Source organism: Macrobrachium rosenbergii, chromosome 3 (assembly GCF_040412425.1).
Source record: "Macrobrachium rosenbergii isolate ZJJX-2024 chromosome 3, ASM4041242v1, whole genome shotgun sequence".
NCBI classification, from domain to species: Eukaryota; Metazoa; Arthropoda; class Malacostraca; order Decapoda; family Palaemonidae; genus Macrobrachium; species Macrobrachium rosenbergii.
Window position 1 is genome coordinate 87,981,915 of NC_089743.1, and position 16,907 is coordinate 87,998,821.

At 37.2% G+C, this 16,907-nt stretch overlaps 1 protein-coding gene and 1 long non-coding RNA gene across 15 annotated transcripts in view; one reads left to right on the forward strand and one right to left on the reverse strand.

Annotated features, from left to right (window-relative positions):
- Positions 1 to 16,907, forward strand: part of LOC136826957 (uncharacterized) — a 163,352-nt gene that overhangs the window by 34,372 nt on the left and 112,073 nt on the right. The window lies entirely within an intron of this gene.
- Positions 5,996 to 16,907, reverse strand: part of Nc73EF (oxoglutarate dehydrogenase Nc73EF) — a 148,927-nt gene continuing 138,015 nt past the window's right edge. For all 14 annotated transcript variants that reach the window (XM_067084508.1, XM_067084461.1, XM_067084500.1 and 11 more), the window contains one exon: positions 5,996 to 9,064. In XM_067084508.1, the coding sequence (XP_066940609.1) occupies positions 8,965 to 9,064 (100 nt within the window). In that variant the 3' untranslated portion in view covers positions 5,996 to 8,964. The remainder of the gene's footprint in view (positions 9,065 to 16,907) is intronic.

The following is a 16,907-nucleotide window of genomic DNA, read 5'->3' on the forward strand; positions in this document are numbered from 1 at the left end:
TCTGAGGTTGTAAAAGAGCGGTAAGCACATCTAACAACCTAACGAAGCCAGAAGATGGTATTCTTGGACACTTCTTTCTTGATCTGGCCTGTGCTTACAAAAAGTCTTGGACACCCAGGCCTGGGGTGACGATTCCTTTTTAAGTAACAACGCGGTGCCCTGACAGGACATAAGAGCAATTTGTCTGGGTCATTATCAACAAAATCTCCCAAGGAAGGGATGGAAAAGGATTCAAAGCTCTCATCATGAACTGAAGGATTTTGAGTCTTAGCTATGAATTCCGGGATAAATTCGAAGGGTACCAACCCCCAACCCCTCGTGTGTTTAACAGTAAAAGAGAGACCATGGAGTTTTCCCACTCTCTTCAATGAAGCTAAATCCAGTAAGAAGACCGTTTTAAGGGTCAAGTCTCTATCAGATGACCGTCGAAACGGTTCATATTGGGCTTGAGTGAGACTACTTAGCACCAGAGTCAGATCTCAAATAGGAGGTTTAAGTTCTCTAGGAGAACAAGACTGCTCAAAGTTTTTGAGTAGCCTTGAGATATCCCAAGAAGACAGGTCCACATTTTTATACGTAAAACCAAACCCAAAGCAGCCCTGTAGCCTTTGAGGGCAGACAGAAAAACTTTTCTCCCTCCAGAGAAAAACTAGGAAATTGCTATTTGTTGAACAGAAGTTACGACGGGAGCGAGACCCCTTCGATGACACCAATCAACGTACAGGCTGTCCCCGGTTTATGGCAGGGGTTCTGTACCACCCGGCGGGGCACCATAACCCAAAGCATCATAATTATAATGGGAATAAATAACACTTACAGAGCTGTTAATGGCGCCGTAAGTCCGGGTAACAGCACCGTAAATTCACTTATGGCACCAAAACATTTGGGTTAGCTACGCCATGAGGCAACTGCCGTAAGTCTGGAACGACGTGACCCGGGGACTGCCTGTAGATGGCCCATTTTCCCTGGCACACAGCAGAGGAAGGTCTTCTGAGATAGCCAGACATTTCTGTTGCTGCTCTGTGAGAAAAGCCTCTCGCTCGCAGGAAATACTGGATAGTCTAGAGCCGCGAAGAGATAGGGATCCTACCCACTGGTAATATCTCTCAACATGAGGCTGGCAGAGGAGGTTGTGCCATGGAGGGATCTCTCTGGGAACTGTTGACAGCAGGGCTAGTAGATCAGGGGACCGTTCTGTGTGAGGCCACCAAGGAGCTACAAGGGTCATCCTGAGATTCCGGGAAATCATTACCCTGTTCAAGACCTGACGGATCAGGCAAAAGGGAGGGAAGGTGTAAACTTCCAGGTTGTCCCAAGGATGTTGTAGGGTGTACCCTGCCACGGCAAAGGGGTCTGGGACAACCCAACAGAAGACCTCTAGCTTCCTGTTGAACCTTGTTGCAAACAGATCAATCATTGGCCTTCCCCAAAAGAGGAAGAACCTGTCCGCTGTCTCCTGATGTAAGGACCATTCTGTTCCCAGGACCTGACCCTGATGACTCAGTTTGTCAGCCACCACATTCCTCTTACCTGAGGGATATACCTGGCCGAGTGGTGTAAAAGCACCATCAGGGAGTGATGTTGGCGAGAGACTAGCCTCCTGTCTGTTCATGTGAATAGTGTTGTCTGACATCAGAACTACAGAGTGCCCCGACACTCTTTCTTGAAACTCCTGAAGTGCCAGGAAGGCTGCTTTGCTCCAGAACATTGATGTGCAGCCGCTTGTCCTGAAGACTCCAGACTCCCAACGTCAGAAGGCCCTCCAAATGAGCTTCCCCAACCCTTGTACAAGGTGTCCGAGAAGAGGAGAATTTTTGGAGGAGAATGAAGAGGCACTCCTGAAGTAAAATTTTCATCATTTAATCACCACAGCAGGTCCTTTCTCACCTCTGTAGACAGAGGTACCTGGAACAAAGGCGAGTCCCTTGCAGGGGACCAGAATTCTTTCAGTCTCCATTGGGGAGATTGAATGTGGAGACGAATGTGGGGAATGAGTTTTTCTAGTGAGGTTAAGAGACCCAGAACTACTTGCCACTGACAGGCTGGCTGCTTCTGCTCTGATTGGAAGGACCGGACCACTTTCCCTGAACTTCTTGATATGTTGGTCTAATGGAAATAATCTTAATGACACCATGTCTATTATCATTCCCAGGTAATGAATCTTTTGACTAGAGAGGAGATTCAAATTTATCATAATGCTTAGGTGATGACAGAACTGGAGAAGATGATCTCTGTCTTGGGTTAACTTTTCCTGAGAATCTGCCAGGACCACCCAGTCGTCAAGATATCCCATGAGCTGAATTCCCTTAGAATGAGCACAAGATGACACTAGGGTGAACACAATTGCGAACACTGGAGGGGCTGTTGTTAGGCCGATGCAAAGGACTTTGAATTGAAATACTATCTCTCCCAGGCTGAAGCAGAGAAACTTTTGGGAAGAGTGGTGGATTGGAATCTGGAAAAAAGCATCCTTCAGATCTGTTGTGATCATAAAATTGTTGCTTCTGACAGCTGACAGGACTGTTCGAGGAGTCTCCATCTTGAATTGGGTCTTCCTGATGAACAGTTTCAGGGTTGAAAGGTCTATCACTGGTCTTCAATCACCAGTCGCCTTAGGACTAGGAAAACCTGACTTTAGAATCCTGGAGAAGAATGTTCAACTACTTCTACTGCTCCTTTCTCCATCATTTTCCTCACTTTCTCTTAAAGAGCTAGAAACTTCGGAGAGTCCTTGGCGTACAAGTGATGGAGGGGCTGATTGGAGAGACGGAGAGTGAAATTGAAGGGTAGTAGACATCCCGCCCGCAGAACATCTACTACCCAAGATTCTGCTCCGAAACTCTTCCACGTAGCCCAATGGCTCGCCAGGCATTCCCCAACTAGTGGCAAAGTGTTGGAAGGGGTGCCTACTCTATCACTCACCTCCCCTGGCTTCTCTTCCTGGTCTAGAATAGAGGGCTGAAAGGGCTGTTGCTGGGGAGTTTTCTTAGTAGATGGTTAGGCAGGTTGAGTAGCTCTGCTAGTTGAAGCTGCGTTAGTGGTCTTTATAGATGATTGAGGCCTAGGTTGAAGAGAGAAGGGGAGTCAAAATATACCCATTCCTCAAGGACAACAAGGAATCCTTGCTGATATATTTTGAAACCTTGGAAAGGGCTGTATCTCTTCTTTTCAGTAACAGATTAACCCAAATATTAGCATTTAAATGGACCAGGTAAGAGATAGCTTTATTGTCTGACTGTAAAATTCTAATATAAGGGGCACTGTCTTCTGAGTTGGCTAATGCAGAAGAAGATATTTTTGCCACCGCTGTAGACCATGTCTCACAAAAAAAAAAAGCCCGAAAAGCAGAAGAGGCAGTTGACTCCAAGGTAGCCACCACCTGATGAGTGAGGGAAGGGTCCTCCGACCTAATTTGATCTAGGGTCAAACCAGGGCCTAAAAAGACCAGATCTGGGTTGATTCGTCTTTGATGAAGAGCTATATTAGGGGTTGAATAAAACTGTCTATGTCAAGAAAGCAGAGCAGGTAGAAGTTTAAAAGATCTACTAGACCGAAGAGAATTATCACTACCAGAGGCGAGAGAATTCAAATGGCCCAAGACAGAAGCAGCATGATCAGAGCACAGTAATTCCACCGAAATCTTTACATCCTTCTTAGGACCGAGAAAAGCTACTATACCCATACGGAAATCCAAAGAATTAGTTGCTGCTTCATGAGAAAGATTATTTTACTCACGAATGATTTCAATAACCTCAGCATATGTTGTAATAAATTCTTGGTTTTCATGATCCTCTATCTCCTGGATGCGGGGATCAATTCTTATCTCTCGGGTCAGACGAATGAGGGATATCCTTATTTATAACTAGGGCGGAATCCCTTTTCAGGTCCTAAAATCCTCCTGGGAGCTTGGACGCCTGATGATAACGATGGTAATTTGTCCTGAGCGTCGTCTGGTTCGCAAGAGCGAGAGACTGAATTTCCACTTCCTTGTGACGGACGTGTGTCGATATATGGTCTTGCGGCAATGATGTACCGTCCGCAGCCGAGTGAACCTAACTGTGATCCTGATTTCTCTTAGGAGATCAAGAAGAAAGAGAAGTTGAGACAACAAGCGAAGCTGAACTAAAGGATTCGGATTATCTGCACGAATGTGCTGGTCTTCATGGACGTGCGAATGAACATGGCCGTGGGAGCTGGAGTGCAGGTGCCCTCCTTGGAGAGCGTGAATGGCAAGGACTTCTGGAATGAAGAGATTGACGAAGAGACAACGGCAGATGTTGAATACACGTACATGTAGAAAGGCTAACGTCCATCGTAGAAGACTTCTCCACACGAGATTTCTTAATAGGGACTTTATCATCCTTCCTATGAATACAAACCAGGACATCAGGGGAAGAAAACAATGTTGTAGATTTCCCTGTGGCAAAAATCTGCTTGGAGAAATTAAATGAGGGACGAGAAGCAGCTCGATGTTACACAACCACAACAGGGACAATCAGGAGCAGGAGACCCATGTATGTGGTCAGAAGGTGAAGGAGAAGAGGAGACAGTTATAGGTCTTCTTAGGAGAGGAACAGCGATGAAGTCCTTAATCCTCCGTCTAATGGAGTAGAACTGTACAGGAGAAGACGATGACAACAACAAAGATGAAGATGACAACGACGATGGCGGAGAAGGTGGAGACGGAGACCTGCGCCGCTTCTTCTTCATAACACGTTAGTACTTGTCTCGGATAACAATGTCAACTGTGTCGACTACTGCTTGAACGAGAGCATCAAAAGACGGAGCGGGAGTAGAAGTCGCCACTGCAGAGAAGGCTCAAAACTCTGAGATGAGAGCACTGCTTACAGATGAGAAGACACAGGGATCGCAGGCCTATAAGGAATGAGGAGAGCCACTGAACTGGGAACTGTCATGACAGACGAACTTGGGACATGAGCAGTAGTTACTGCAGATGCCAACTGAAAACGCTGGGCTGAGTACACAGATGACTGATGTGGCAACACAGGTTCAACCATAGCTCCTGGCAGGGCTGGCATCTGTCATCGCTGACAACACTGGAACGCGAGACGACAAGATATTTTCTCCGAGACTTAATACTGGGAGGCTGAGATGAGTTATGGGTCTGCATGATCAAACACACAACAAATCACACACAAATAAGCACTAATGCACAAACACACAGAATAGCACTAAAATTCACAACACATGGGGCAAACCAAAGGAGGTAAACGGGCAGGAAAACACCAGCTTCTGGAAGGAAAGGCAACAACACATCCTTCTAGCAAGGCAGGAAGGATGTGTCACGATGCTCTCGGGTTAAGGGAGGTCGGCTGATGCCTCTCCTCTCATCCAAGTGGCCAAACCCCATTGCCACCAATACCTTGTTGTACAGTTTTATGCTTTTTACCAGTTTCCAGGTAGCGCTAGATTTTATCCTCATATTAAGACCTAGGTTTGTTCTGCATATGAACATATTGGCTTCTAAGCTAGAAAGGGCAATGCTCGTCTCGTGTGAAGATGGTTTGAGAGATAACTGGTGCGACACGGCATATGTGCAAAGGGGAGAGAGGTCAGGCTCCACCTCTCTCTCCCCCCATTGGCTAATGCACTCATGCCACCAACCTTGTTTTATTTTTAACCCAGATCCAGCTTGTGCTTTGAGATTTTCCCCATATGTAAAGACCGAAGGTTTGTTTCGTGTATGAACAAAAACGAATTTTTAAGACAATTTTGAAGGGCTTCTAAAGTACTTCTTGAATCACTTAAAATTACAGATTTCTGTGGTGGTATGTTTTTAATAAACTCAACTGCTGACTATTATTGCAGACAATTCTGCTGTGGAAACAAATGGTTTGTTTCCAAGTCCATTATTGTATTCCTGACTTCCACTTAAAAACTGAATCAGTAATGGAGGTACCAGTATTTTCAATGCATGCCATGAAACTCAAGGTATCCTTTTCTAGTTTATTTTGAGGTTAATAAAAATATTATATTTGTGATGGTTGCTTTATCAACATATATTTTTGATGCAAAATATGAATATTTACAATCTTCAATGAAAGGCTATCTCAATTTTTCCCCTACTGTGACTTCAAGCAATTTTTTTTTATTATGCATAGTACAAAGCTGGTGAATCCTGAGGTTTACCCACTATAATGAGGCTAAAATATAATGTATATACCACAAGAATGAGGTGGAGCATTAACAAAGATTAAATGCAGATGGTGCAGAGTAGGCACTTGGTGCTCAAAATCAGCAAAGAAAGCTAATATACATTGGCTATACTCATTAAGGAATTTAAATTTATTAAGTGCCCAGAGACTAATGTATACTGATACTAGAACTTTAATACAAGTTATCGGTTAAACTGGGAGAGTTAATGTAAGCACTCCTAAACTTTTGAAACAATACTGGTCATTGGTGAGAACGTGTGTAAGCACACATCTATATTATACCACTCAACAGTTAAAATATCAACAATCCTATAACTATACCCAAATATTCATGTCTAAATCAGTATTGCTGAATAAAAAAACAATAAATAAATTTAAAATAAGACCATGTTCCTTTAGTGACATTTAATCATTTATAACTATTTAGATACTACAAGTTTTCTTTCAACTTGATTGATTCTATATGTAGAAACAAAGCTCTACAGCTGTACTATGCATGAAGAAATAGCCACTGCATAATGAAACAAGCTCAGCTTAAAAGGGAAAAAACTATCACTAATTTGCTGCCTGGTGGGTTCATCCTAATATTAGGCATGAGAATATAGGACTTCCTCTAACCACAAGTGGATCATGGAGGGACTGAATTTGCATGAAGAGATACACAGTACAAAGTCCTATAAAAATAGCAGGAGCAAATGCACTTTAAAAGAGCACAACCACAATATATTACACCCTTGCTCCTGAATACTCTCCTTAATATTAATGTAACAGGATCAACCTCTGCCAAAGCAGTAGTGTTGCCATAGGCTATATTAAAATTCCAATATACTTAGGTAGATTTTGAGTCACCACTGAATGTCAATGGCAGAAACTGCCAAAGCATTTCAGTCATGGACAGCCCATACATAGAGGGAAAGAGGAGACCAAAAAGAGAGGGTGTCCCAGTGATTTTTTCCCCATTTTTTAAACCTCTAAAGCATAGGAAAATAAGTTTTACATTTAATTAACAATGTTAAAAATTGTTAAAATGTGTATAAAATATGGTCAACAAATCTGCATATTTTTGGCTACTTGAGCATCATTGTGATGAAAAAAATAAAACTTTTAAAACTGCATGTTAACACTGAGCTTATTCGAAAGCATGAAGCCAGAAATTTAAAAGCTACTACATATGAGTTCCTTCTAACAATCTACAATCCTCCAAAGCCATCAACTCAAACTGTACTTTAATTATGCAATCTCAGAAAAATATATTCATTTACATCACATACTAAACATGAACTTGCCCATCAAATAAAAAAAATATTTTCAACTTATGTGATATGATTGAAATAAATTTAAAGTAAGACTAGCTCATGTTACTCTTGCATTTAAAAACGGCCCCAAATCATAAATATAATGTACTGCAACTGAAAAAAATAAATACATTGAAAATATTGGATAACATCTGAGAATACAACATCCTGTATAAACAAAGGTAATTCACACTAAGGAAAATATATATACACTAATTCAAATAATAGTTTTCTTACATACATGTACAGTATATATGTGTATATATTTTATTTATGTATATACATACACAATATAGAGCCTTATATCCAGAACCCACCTAGCTGACATTAAGATATTGGATGTTGAGAGCAGTGCATAAATTTCAAACCATTGTCACATTGACTGCAGCCAAGGCCACTATGAGAATAATGTAGTGTTGATTAGTAATGCTTTAGTTTTGAATGGAGTTAATTATAATGCTTTTGCTTAAGTTTTTGAAAAGAGGCTTTTAAAATACAGCACTTAGTTTTGGTTAAAGATAATTCTTTTATAAATACATAAGTTGGTTTCATTTCCATAAAAAATGAACAGAAAATCCAGAGTAACTTCAACCAAGCTGTGTTTATATGAGGTACAGTTGAACTGCTGAACCATTAGGGAGTGACAAGATAAAATGTGTACAGTATCTTCAAGGATCCCATCATATGCAGCTAATGTTACTCACCAATATTTTCCTTCATCTTTTAGAAAAGTTAGTTTCTATTAAAAACCAATGATCAGCCTAGTCCAGCTAGTTGACTGAGTAAGCATATTTTTAGATTTACCTGTTTCATTTTTTAAAACAACTTTTCTATTATAATATGCATACATGTAATTAATATGTTCACAGTTATCTTCTGTGTCATATACAGTACTCAGTTTATCCTTTGAAAACAATTCCTTAAGAATTTGAGTTAATTTCATTTTATGCGTTAGTTTTTCTTATAAATTGTCATTTCTTTTATATTATTTGCATTTAATGATTATTCTTCTTTATATATAATCTTCATAAACTATCTTGTACATGTAGATTAGCTATGATATGCTTTACTACAAAAATGGTTCACTATACAAAACCATATATCTGGATCCCTCTCAGTTTGAGTAGTTCTGGATACAAGGGTCTCTACTGTGTGTGCGCGCACATGTACATAAGAGTGTCACATACATACATACTACGATAACTGAACTGTAATTCTAGAGACCAAGATTTTGACTGCTCTTACATTTAACTTTAAAATAACAAATTATTTCAATGAGCCTTTGGATTCTGTTAAGGAGATTGATAAACTGTCAATCTATAACAAAAGTCATAAAAGCAGTTGCAGGCCAGTTTCGACATTCTTTTTCGTTAAACCTGTATAAAGAGCAGTTATGTAACTAAGATGTTAACGGTTAGTTTGAAATCTCAAAAAATGAAAGAATTATTGTAGTGCTTTATTTCTGTCACTACAACCCTTCCTATTAAAAATCCTTAAAGAGCAAGCGCATCTTCCAGAAGTTGCTTCAATTCTCGAATGTGAGTCTTTTTACTTCCAGTAGCAGGAGATGGAGATGCAGGGCGCCCAGCATACCTAAATGAGAATCTCAACATTAACAAACTTATGACACAGATTATTCATTACTAAAAATGGCTAAAATGTACAGAAATTAATTCAATTAAATTACATCTTAATAATCAAAATCATCAAGGACACATCTAAAGGCTTTCATTTTTCTCTTTTAACCTTCCCAATAATTGAGAAATTTAAGCCTTAATAATTATGCTACCAACAACAACAACAATTTTCATAAGAATGAACGAGTGTGGAAGCTGCTGAGCTAAGGAACCTGAATATCTTTTTGTAACATGAAATACAGTACAGTGTATTATAGCTACTTTGAAAAAATGCATGCCAAGCACAAATATCAGGTGTGGAGTAAAACTGTAAAAAAAAGACTAACAGTAATACATTCAGACAATTACATAGTTTGCAGGTCAATTTTACTTTAATAAATGTCTTTATTGTAAGTCAATGAACAGGAACCATATGCATTTATCATTAAATAATTCAACAGGATCCAATAATGAGTCTCAGCATCTTTGGCTGGCCAAAAAGTTTCTTATAGCTATGGATGTGAGTTATTACAATACTAAAGATAGTCTGCTGAAGGATTCATTCTTAAAAATAGTGAAAATTGAAGCATGGTAAGAGTTGAAGTTGGACTATCCGGTGATAAAAGAATGAAGGGATGTATAAAAAATGAAACAAGAGTGCACTGCATCTACTGCCAACATGATACTGTAAGGAAACTCAGTACAGTACCATTTATACTGCTAAGCAAGACACACAACTGTGAACAGTATATTGAAAAAAAAGACTAGAACACATCACTTGATGAGAGTAAGTTACCCTCATGAAATAAAAGTTGCAAAAACTTGAATATATTAAAAAAGAAACTAAAGTTACCTATTTGAAAGTTTACCCCCATGAAATAAAAGTTGCAAGAACTTGAATATTAAAAAAGAAACTGAAGATATATATTTAAAAAAATGTCATGACTTGGAAGAAAGTTATTCAGAAAACTACAATCTAAAGTGACAAATACCAAGTTACATAGTTCCTTACTAGAACAAATATTGGTCAATGAAAAAAAAAAAATGAAAAAATACTTTGATGAAACAGCAGCTTTTCCTTAACAGGAAATGGCTTGAGAGAAATGAAAGATATATATTGAATAAAGGAATGTACTGTGAAAAAAAATTTCAACATCTTCACAGAGGACCCTTTAGCAGTGTGTGAACTCCCACCCTAAACTTACTCTATGCCACTTACTATACATTTGTTTCAAATTATTCATTTCTTCCAAATCAGTACACTGTCCAGCAGAGTGAGTTATGTGCAAAATTTCACAAGCAAGCATAACAGATAACGACAAATTACAGCAAGAGGAAAAAATTCAACATACACTAAAAGAAAGTAAGAACTGCAGCACTTGCATATGTCTCAACCTTGCAAAAAATGGTTTGCCTGCTATATATTTACTCGTGCTTCATTTTATTTTTTTATTCAACACCTAGTCGCTACTGCCTAAACTAGCAATAAAGGCACTGGTATGGTTAGATTACTTTCTTTGAATATATAATAAAATTAAAAATAAGCAAAACAAACTTTACAACAATAATGTACAGTAAAAAAGAACATGGCTAAAATTAGTTATGAAACATAATCAAATGCTCCCTTTGCATTCTTAACATTATTTCCTACCCCTAGATGGGACCAAAAATGGAATCAGCAGTTTCTTTGCACATCAACTCCTCAGCTCAGTTGTAGCTGAGATAGGCCATCTCTCATCACAAGAAATGATAGTGCTCCGCAGTTCCCTTCTACTGGGGCCCCCAACAGCTCCAACTACTGAAAAATATTCACCGGCCAACAACCAAGGATTAGCAGTTAAGCTCTTCCAGAAAATCCTGTATTTTAAGTGGTGACAAGATGCAGCCAACTTCCAAATAAGAGCCCTTCAAGTCCAGTCTGCCACAGAGCTGTTGCTGTCCAGTGATATCTCAAAAGGAGGACTGGGGCATCCATATGTCAGACCTGAATGCACCATAACTTTGGCCAAAAAAATTCAAGGGCCATATCAACCTGTTGGAGCTTGAAGTAGTCTTTCTAAGCCTGCAAGCATTCGCCAAGCATATAGCTGGTATGGTTGTCTGCATAATGTCTGACAGTTCTACTGTGGTGGCCTACCTTCACAATGAAGGATTCAGAAGATCATCCTCCATTTGCCTGCTGACGATAAAATCCTCTATACTGAGAAGCTAAAAATAAAATACCAATCCCAAGGTCTGTCCCAAGATGGGACAGTGAGCTGGCAGATTCCTTTAGTTAGGGAAGTCGAAGTCAAAAATACCTACCAGTGATTTCTACTTCCAAAAGTGTGCAGAGTATTATGGGAGCTCTAGCCTTTCCATTAGATCATCAACAGGTTCTGTCATCATAGGAGAAGCTATAGTACTTTGATAGCCCAACTTTTGATGTTACCATTAGGACCTTCCCCCCCATTGCTACACATGTGATCATTTTCTAGTAATGCCCCTGCATGAGATGGTGACAGGGTGTTCTACAGAAACTACAGAGGCCACTGCCACCCGTGGGAATGTGTCAACTTCCAGACTTTCCAAGGACAAATGGTGCCTCTTCTATAATTGGTGCAGCTCTAGATCCTCTCTAAGCCACAGTTCTGCAGTGCAGATCCTCTCCAAGCCACAGTTTCCTTAAAGGCTAATTTCTTACTGTAATTACTGATAATAGGAAGTTGTCCGTATCAGATGAAAAATTCTACATATCTGCCCTCTCACAAGCTTTCCAATGCAGAGCCATTAATTTGGGATAAATCTACATAAGCTATGTTGCAGGCACCAGCATTTTGAGAGGGAGGCTTTAGATCTTCAGTCTCACCTATGGGATTTGCAATTAGTACTCAAATACCTTCAAAGTAATATTTGTGACCCAATTAATCATGCATCCCCAAAGAATGGGACTGAAAACTTTTTCTCTTAGCTGTAGCCGTTGCTCAAGAGGTACAAACTCAATGCCTTACTAAATCAGGTATCTCTCTCCAAAATTGACAGATTATTGGCTAAGGTGCCTGGTTTCGTATAAAAAATTGGCAACCCATCACTCCCCCACCAGTCACCTAGCTTTGTAATTGGTGCTCAGCCTATGCAGCAGTCTAACATGGAAAATCTTGCCATTTGCCCTGCCAGAGCCATAAAGTGTTACTGCGAATACTAGTATATCCTTTTGGCTGAGGATTATTATGTAATCACATGATTTACAGATAACATAGGGGCTCAAAATGTGCCAGTTAGCTTATACTGTAGGACTAGCCCTAAGGAAGTTAAGTATTTTAACAACAAATAATTATGTATACCACAGGCTGAATGGTGGTTGCTGAGCTCAAAACGTAATTGAACTGACAACACAACAAGTGACTACCCTGTAAACATTAATAAGCTCTAGAAGCAACTGTAAAGAGGTTGATTCAAATTTAAAAGCACAGAATCCAATCACAAGGGGATTTCCATCTGCAGACAATTTGGTTTCAAAGATTCATTTGCAATTACAGTAATTTATAAGGACAAAATTATACTCTTAACTGCATTTTTTGTAAGAGTATGATATTTCTGAAAGGTAACACTGTAATGTTTCTGGCCTACTGTTGGCTTGAAAATCCTAAAAATATGGCTGGAAATTATGGGTAATAACTGATTTACTTACAATGGTCTGGCAATACAAATTTGCATATAGTCAAAAGGTGATTACTTACAATCATTATCAATATGCAAATTAAATTTTGGAAATTTTCAATCTGGGACACCTGATATATTACAACAGGCATAGTGACTCCCTCTCTCAGCAATGTACAGTATGTGAATTAAATGTTTCATGCCGACTGACAGATAATGCGGGGTTGAGCTAGTAACAGGCATAATGAGCAGGCCAGTTTTGCCTTTTCTTTTACTGTATCTGTAGCTCTTATCAAAACCTGCACAAAGTTTTAAGGTAGCATTAACTTAGACTAGGAGTTCATAATAGGTGCAATCAGTATTGTATTTGCACATAAGCCTCTTTCTTATGACATATTAGATTTAAATTACTTTGCAGTGGCCCTTTGGCACCAGTTGCATTCCTTTCTGTCATTTAATTTTCATGCATGTCCTTTGGTGTGCTGTGTTCCTACTTAACAACCTAACTTCAACCTCACACTATGCTCTAATTTTCACCTCCTCCATAAACTAATCTACTGGGCAAGCCTTATATTTTCCTAATTTCCCATTCCTAATAGCCTAATCTTATTACACAAAATTCAAATTTTTTAGAGAAACTTCAGCAAGATAAGGAAAAATGCCTGAATAATGAAAGGTTCCCATTCATAATTACAGTTCAGTTTTGCAATAAAATATAAGGATAATTTTTGTCACTGCATAATAAAGATGTTACTAAATTAAATTTATATAACATTCTATTAATGTTTGTAAAAATACAAAAATATAAATAAATTTATTGAACCTAATACCTTATTTCTTGTTTTATAAAAACTAAAGGTCCATTCTTGCAAATAGAACATTTTGTAATTTACAGTATCTCAAGATACAAAAGGAATCTATTATCCAATTGCAAATTATTTTTGTACTAATGGAAAGTTCCTTTTTATATAGGAAATTAAATATATATACATATTAAAAGTGTTCTGCATCATTCTTCAATATACCAAGTTTTTAAAAGTAACTTGTACTTTTCCTAGGATACAAACCTATGCTTTCATAAATGGAGTTTCTCACGCATAGCGTGCTTTGGCTATCACTGACTTAACTAGAAAATCAGTATAGTATCTGACTAATGATGTAACACAGATAATGGTAATCTACATGAATTACTCTGGTCTTCTTTTCTTCAACCAATATCTCATATGGAAAGCAGTTTTCTAAAAGAAAAAAAAATGGAGTTACTGTACTAACTAATAAAGTTAATGTCATTAACCTTATTTACAGTTTGCAGTGCAAGCACGATTTGATATTAAAACTAGCATTAAAATGAATTGGATAGAAGGAATAAAATTCACATTACTTCAGAGCATTGGAAAAAAAATCTTAGGATTTTAGCCTAATTTTACAGTTCTTACACATCTTATTTACAAAAAAATTATTGTTACCAGATTATCACTTTTCTACCCTTTCAAAGGTGAAAATTTAAAACAAATTTCAATGATTTAGCTGCCAGAAGGATACCATACTTCAAAACATTTGTGGAAAGCAAGAACTGATATAAAGCCCTGCTGGAAAGCAGGTTTGCTTATTCTTCATAATAAATGGTAACAAGCATGAACAATTTATATATGAATCATTGTACAATACTTTACAATGACATTTACAATACATCAAAATGAAATTCTGAGGTTTTTACTCACAAACCTTCATAGTGCTGTAGGTAACTCCAGTCATGAAAATAGTTGAGGTAATCCAACACCAGATACAAAATTTTACATTACTTAGGAAGCTAGAATTGTTTCAGTTTTCAAAAGGTTTTGTGGGAAACGCTGAATTCTGATGATGAGTAGATGCTAACCTAACATATTTGTATAATGTGCCATGATACAGTAAAACACTGAAATCTTATTTCCTCTGTGATTTCAAAACTATAAAACAGATGTTCATAAGGCTCAAAGGACTCTATAAGATTATTTTGACTTCTTCCAAAGCTTATTTTTCTATAAAATCCTCTTTGAAAAATTTCTAAAAAGCTTATAAAACTCTTGTCCTATTTGACTCTAGTGTAGTAAAAATAACAAAGGCAACAGGGAAAATAAATTACGGAAGAATACATTCAACCCCCACTTTATCGCGGTTCAGTATTTGCGGCTTCAGTTGATTGCAGATTTTTCTGTGGAATGTTTCCAAATATATCGTGGAAAATCCACTAATTCGTGGATTTTTTTTTTTTTTGTAGAGCAATATTCACTAATTACTGTATTTTCATGTTATTTTTGTGACATTATTTACTAATTTTCAGATATTAATGTAAACAGCAAAATATCCATAAAATGTTAAAGTAAAATCCCTCAATATTGATTATATATATATATATATATATATATATATATATATATATATATATATATATATATATATAAATGGGTCCCTGCTACATCACATATCAGCAATAGCTGCTTCAGTTAATCGCTGGTTTTTCTGTGGTGCTTATCTACAAATATATCGCGGAAAATTCACTAATTCGCGAATTTTTTCATAGAACAATATTCACTAATTACTCTATTTTCATAACTACTGTAAATACATTTTTCATGATGAAAAATTATTTACTAATTTTCAAATATTAATATTAAACAGCAAAATATCAATAAAATGTTAAATTAAAACCCCACAAAATCACAAAACAGCTTACCAATGTACATAAACACTCAGTTCAATCTCTCTCTCTCTCTCTCTTTCAGTCCACAAATCTTTCAATGCAAAAACAGCAAAATTTCACTAAAACTTTATTTCACTTACAAAATAAGCTATAATACTGATCTATTATTATCGTAAAATATATAGTACAAAGACAATTGTCTTGACATCTGTAATTGTTTTTGCTGCAGGTACGTTTTGCCATGTTTTTTCTTTCTCTGATTTACTGAACTGTGCTTCATTAACAGTTTAGTAGCTGGCTCTATGATTATCACACATATTAGTAGACAAGAGAGTATTTTATCACTGTTGATGTTTCGTAGCTAATCACAGTAAAAATATTTAAAATCCAAGTTTCATGTGTAAGCAACATAAGGTTACAGTTATTCTCCTCCCCAGCTTGTCAAGTCAAGGTTTGTCACCAGCTGCTGTGCTGAGACTATTTGTAGTAAACACCAGTTCTCTCTCTCTCAATGAAATATGAATTACTGTATCGTAAACTTTTATGTAAAAAATTAAAAATAATTCCATTAATAAATTCATTTCTTTTAGCGATGAAAAAATTATTTTCCTAATTCTTTCGGTAGTGGTGAGCCTCAATCAGCTGATTCTGAGAATGTAAACATTACAAATGTGGGACAATCATTTTTTTTATATATATATTACAATAAGAACAGATCAAAATAATACTACAGTATAGATGACTTCTGTAAGGAAATAACGTATTAATGTTTTTGCATTAATATCAATGTCTGAAAATTAGTAAACTATTGTAACATATACATACACAAGAGAATATTTTATCACTGCTGATGCTTGGGACGAACATTTTTCAAAAGATAAAAATGAACTTTACAGTACATACTGATTACTGTATTTTGCTGTATTTATATTAATGTTACAGTACGGTACTGTAGTCAGTACAGTAAATCATTTTTTATCACAAATGTATTCATTCACAAAAATACTAACATAAAAATACATACGCAGATCGCTGTGACATAAGCAAGCCTACTGTTTCGTTTGTACGTACGTATTGTACAACATGTACTGACAGTAGTTACATCATTCTACAAACTACCCATGTATTTTAGATATGCTCTAAACTCATCCTAAAACACTTTACTGTACTGTAATATAATTTCAAATCCATCTTACAAAACACAAAAAAATCAATAAAAGGCACAGTTGCACAGTACACGATGCATAGCTGGCCATACCCTCACACAGTTCTCTGCTAAGTCTTAAAGTGATAGTACGTAGCTGTAAGCCATATCATGTGCCTATATATCTTTAAGGCTAACATTGTAAGATGACCGAAATATTAAATTTATTTTATGATGATAATTTAAGGTATAATTGGGGTTTGAACCATTAAAATAGGCAGTTATAAGCATTTTTAGAGGGGGATACCAACAACACAGATTTTTGCTTAATGCAGGTGGTCAGTGTAAAAGAAG